This window comes from Palaemon carinicauda, chromosome 30 (genome assembly GCF_036898095.1).
Source record: "Palaemon carinicauda isolate YSFRI2023 chromosome 30, ASM3689809v2, whole genome shotgun sequence".
Lineage (NCBI taxonomy): Eukaryota > Metazoa > Arthropoda > Malacostraca > Decapoda > Palaemonidae > Palaemon > Palaemon carinicauda.
Window position 1 is genome coordinate 39242404 of NC_090754.1, and position 5000 is coordinate 39247403.

At 34.9% G+C, this 5000-nt stretch overlaps 1 protein-coding gene across 6 annotated transcripts in view; it reads left to right on the forward strand.

The window, feature by feature from the left end:
* LOC137623034 (unconventional myosin-Ie-like) overlaps window positions 1–5000 on the forward strand; it is a 321574-nt gene that overhangs the window by 261874 nt on the left and 54700 nt on the right. For all 6 annotated transcript variants that reach the window (XM_068353660.1, XM_068353664.1, XM_068353661.1 and 3 more), the window contains one exon: window positions 4383–4504. In XM_068353660.1, the coding sequence (XP_068209761.1) occupies window positions 4383–4504 (122 nt within the window). The remainder of the gene's footprint in view (window positions 1–4382; window positions 4505–5000) is intronic.

A 5000-nucleotide genomic window follows, 5' to 3' on the forward strand; every position in this document is an offset into this window, starting at 1 on the left:
AGAGTTTTCAAAATTCGAAGTAAGAGTTTTCAAAATTCGAAGTAAGAGTTTTCAAAATTCGAGGTAAGAGTTTTCAAAATTCGAAGTAAGAGTTTTCAAAATTCGAAGTAAGAGTTTTCAAAATTCGAAGTAAGAGTTTTCAAAATTCGAAGTAAGAGTTTTCAAAATTCGAAGTAAGAGTTTTCAAATGATTAAAACGTAGACCTCTGAAGTTTTGTTTATAATTTAAGATATTCATACACTGAATTTTTCGGACTTATTTATATTCCTGATGATTTTTAACAATGAGAAAACTAGATCGTGACTAGTTTTCATTTGATTTTGAAATCATTGACGTTTTTTACATTATGCTAATAATTCTGTAAAAAAAAAAATATCCTAAGTAGTAGTTTGAAAATTTATGATAAAGTTTGGTACCTTGGTATGAAATTTTCAAGTTTGGTCCTGAATTATTTTTTGCTGCAGTAGTGTTTAATTTACATTATACTGTATCATTTTTTAATATATAATAAAAAAAATAAATTGTTATGAATTGTTTTGAAGATTTAGTCGGAATGATTTTGACTAAATTTTTTTTGTGTGAAATATTTATGAAAACGTTCTGAATATTTGGACTGGAAGACTGATGTTTTTTCTTTAATTTGTAACATAAGATTTTTTTTTTTGGTAGTTAATAAATAAAATAATTTTTTAAAGTTTTTGTAGAAAGTCTGAATGAAATGAAGGTTTAATTTTGAAATATTTGAATTTTTTAAGTTTGGAAAGTCTGGTTTTTAAATTTGTTTAAATATCATCTTCATCATCTCGTCCTACGCATATTGACGTAAAGGGCCTCGATTAGATTTCATTTCTATCTTGAGCTTTTAATTCAATAGATTTTTAATTTAGCGTTGAAAAATAGTTCATTTACAGAAACTTAGAATTTTGGTGTAATATTTTAAAAATGGTATTTAAATAGATTGAAAATTTAGCTGGGAAATTTTGCAATTTTATTGGGGAGAGAGAGAGAGAGAGAGAGAGAGAGAGAGAGAGAGAGAGAGAGAGAGAGAGAGAGAGAGAGAGAGAGAGAGAGAGAGAGACTTTTAAATGGGGTCACCCAAGTGGGATGAAGATAACTTCGTCCTGGTCTTCGTGCTTTGATGATATATTATTTTATACACACGCTCTCTTGCACATATTTGCGTCCTTTTAATCCCGGCAGCGACCTGCAACAGTCTACAACCTAACAGGTAATTACGTTATCAAGATCTTTATACTTTTCATTAGAATTTGGTTATCACAACGCCACGATTGGAGGTGAGCGAGGCATGTGTTTAATCCCAGACTGATTAATTCGTGCTTCTTAATGCTCAAAATAGTTTTGATTCCTTTTACCTACTTTAACGGCTTCCTTTCCGGTCCCATACAGCAGGGGAACCCCACTCTCTACAGGACCTCCACTGTTGTTTTATCTTGTTCGTTCAGAATATTCAACATTTCATATCACGCATTGCTCATTTACTGTTGAATCGTCATTGCCAAACGATTCGCAGAATAAGAAAGTCTTCAGTTTCCTCTTGAGAGCCTTAATGTCTTCAATAATTCAGATGTCTCGTGGCCCGTGGGAGCTTTATTGTATAGTCTCTGGGCCGCATATTTCAAGGCTCTTGAGCCTACAGGAGATATATATATATCTAGGTTTTCGTGTATTCTTTATGAATTTAAAAGTTCGAACATCAGTGACAGCGTTTCTTTGAACCACATTTTATACACACATACACGTGTATGTATATGTATCTACATACATACACTGTATACTGTGTAATACCCTTCTTATCACACAACCAAACCCTCTCAATCTTTTAGAGATTTAATCTCTTTTCTAGGTCCTTGCACCTCAAAGTATGTACTGTATATAAACATAAACAAAAATCAGTTCTAGAACTATTATAACTTGGATTCGTCATTATCAATATCCTAAGTTCATCCATTGATGATAATTCCGTTATTAAATCATCTTAGGCGGGTATTAACCCCCCCCCCCTCTCTCTCTCTCTCTCTCTCTCTCTCTCTCTCTCTCTCTCCTACTACTACTACTACTACTACTACTACTACTACTACTACTACTACTACACTAGAAACTCAAAAAGGCATTGCTGTACCGAAGCTTACCGGCTAATGTTGTATTATTCAAACCAGCTCACGTCATATCAGGGGACCCATGAGAAGAAGCCATTCTTGGACCTGTTTTTATGATAATGATTAGTCATATTGATAACGAGCAAATCTCGTGCATGGATATATCTCCCCCTTGACTCTTGAGTCCCGTTTCTTGGTCTTATCAAACTCTAAGATTTAACCTAATCGTATAATGCAGCGTCAAATATAACAATGAATTATATGAGTTTAGTATACCGTTGTTGTTCAAAGATACAATTTAGCTTTTGACAGATCCTGGTGTTAATGCAATTGTTGCCATTGTTAGAAACTGTATTTTCAGTTGTGTACAAAAAAGTTCAAATAGAAAAATATTTTAACGATGTGTATATATTTAGCAGGAACAATAAACGTAGATATGAAATACAGTCTAATTCAAGAGTCCCGCTACATATGTCTGTGATAGAGACTCACCAGGGTATGACTACACCATCTGCCCCTTACCTGAGGGATGGGGAGAAACAGAGTAGTTTGTAATTAAAGTATCGCACAACACAGCCGTCTGTGCACTTCACGGGTGCACTGTAGGCATTACTTAATGGCATTTGCAATGTTCCTTCGGCCCTTAGCTGCACTTGCCTCTGTATCCTTCTACTTTACCTCTGTTCCTGTTTACTGCTGCTTCTATTCCTTTTTGTTGAGGTTCAATTTCCAAGTTTGACTTTATACTGCAATGCTGGGTTCCCCCTTTTACATTTGGGTGGTGAATGGCCAGACAGGCCCCAACGTATTGCTATATAGCCCAGATATGTATATATGTATATTATGTGTGTGTTTTCACACACTATCAACATGCAACTCCTTAGGGCGAAGTTATTAACCCTCGGCCATTTTACCCCAGTAAATTCTGGTAACTATTTACATTCGAGTAAAGTGATGGGCAGTAGTACCTATAACCTTACTGTCCTGGTGAGATAATGATTGAGGAGTTATAGATCTGTGTGTGTTTTTCCTTTTTTTTCAACAGGAGTCACAGTCTGGGCCACCGTGGTCCTTCCTTAGGTGGAAGGAGGTCCGACCTTATCTTTAAACTTGTTTGCCACCCAGGTTTTGTCATTCGATAAAACATATGAGATTGTGATAAAATTCTCTTCCTTTTCCTCCTTTCAAGATATTTCTCTTTTCGAAAGCAATCTTTGTAAGGCAGTGTGGTATTTCAGGTATCTTGTAATTGTTGATAATTATAAGTTTCACGATAATCACATTAATTTGGCAGAGCTTTTGAAAAGGTGACCAAAAGACCTTTTCTTGGGGTCTTTTTCATTTTTATGAAAAGGTAGCGCCCAAATAAGACTTCACGAAAGAGCAAGTTTTGAGATATGCATGGATGGAGAACGGTATTCCTTAGTCGAGTTATAATTTCAAAATCTCAAAGAAAATTATCAACTTGTATTATTGTCTTGCGTTGTTTGTATTAATATACTTCTGGGTAACCTGCCGAAACCTATGTCTATCTGCACATGTTTTTGTTGGCTGTGTTTCTCCCAAGATCTACAGATAGTCTATCTGTAGGTCTTGGATTCTTCATTCATATTCTGATGTTTTGTCGAAATGAGATAAGAGCGGGATTTAACATTATTGTACTAATGTGGGGCCTATTTAGTTTTCGATGTTTATCTGCGTGATATTCTTATGCAACAAATTCCTGTTTATATTTCTGGTTATCTTTATATTATGAGTTATATTGTGAGTTCTAATATTATCCTTATCACCTGCTCTGATATTTTAATTTCACTTGTTTACTTGTTACTTGTTTACTTGTTATGGGTTTAAATCCAACCCTCCACTGAAGTCGAGTGAACTACTTCTCGGGCGGGTCCATATTAATCATCTAACGAAACATTTTCATTATAACTTATACAATTCTTTGATTGTAGCATCTTCCAAATCATATGATCTTGTGAAAAGTAATGTCTTTAGTTTCTTCTTAAATTCAATTGCTCCCTTTAGGTCCTTCATTTCAGTTGGCAGTTTATTATAATGTCTAGGCGCACAGTAGCTAAAAGCCCTTTCACCAAATTTACTATTTGTTCTTGTGGACTATGGTCTGTTAAAGTTAGCCCAAAAATCATTATTTATAGTATTATTAACTTTGAAAGAATGTGTTGAATATCAAGCTGTATTTCCCTCTAATGTTTAGCTATATTTTCCCCAACAATGACACTATCTCTCTCTCTCTCTTCCAGGTCTACCATTGGCAGAGCGAGGGTGGGACCAAGAAGTCGACCGTGGATGATATGGTCTTGCTGACCAAGATCACTGAGTCAGCAATTACAGATAATCTCAAGAAGAGGCTCATGGAAGACAAGTGAGTTTGGGTTTATATGAATATTTATATAATGTACTTATTATAAAGAATAACATTGTTTTGTGATTAAGAAATTTTGTTAGGAGTGTACGAGTTTCGAGTTAGAGCTTGGTTTAAACTTAAACTTGAATATTTTATTGTTCAATTATCAAGGGGAAAAGAGTATAAATATACTACAGTCCATTTCTTTTAGAGAGTCATATTTGCACCGACTCGCAACGATGCCCTTTTAGCTCGGAAAATTTTCCTGATCTCTGATTGGTTGGACAAGATAATTCTAACCAATCAGTGACCAGGAAACTTTTCCGAGCTAAAAGGGCACCGTTGCAAGTCTGTGCAAATATGACTCGCTAAAAGAAATGGACTATAGTAGGTGTAACCATTTATGCAGTTATTAAATTTTCAAATGGGTTCTTTATATTGCATATATTAGAGGAATAACTAGTGTAAAGAAAAGCAGGCGACCCAAGACAGCCATCTACTTTGCCCTTTGAAC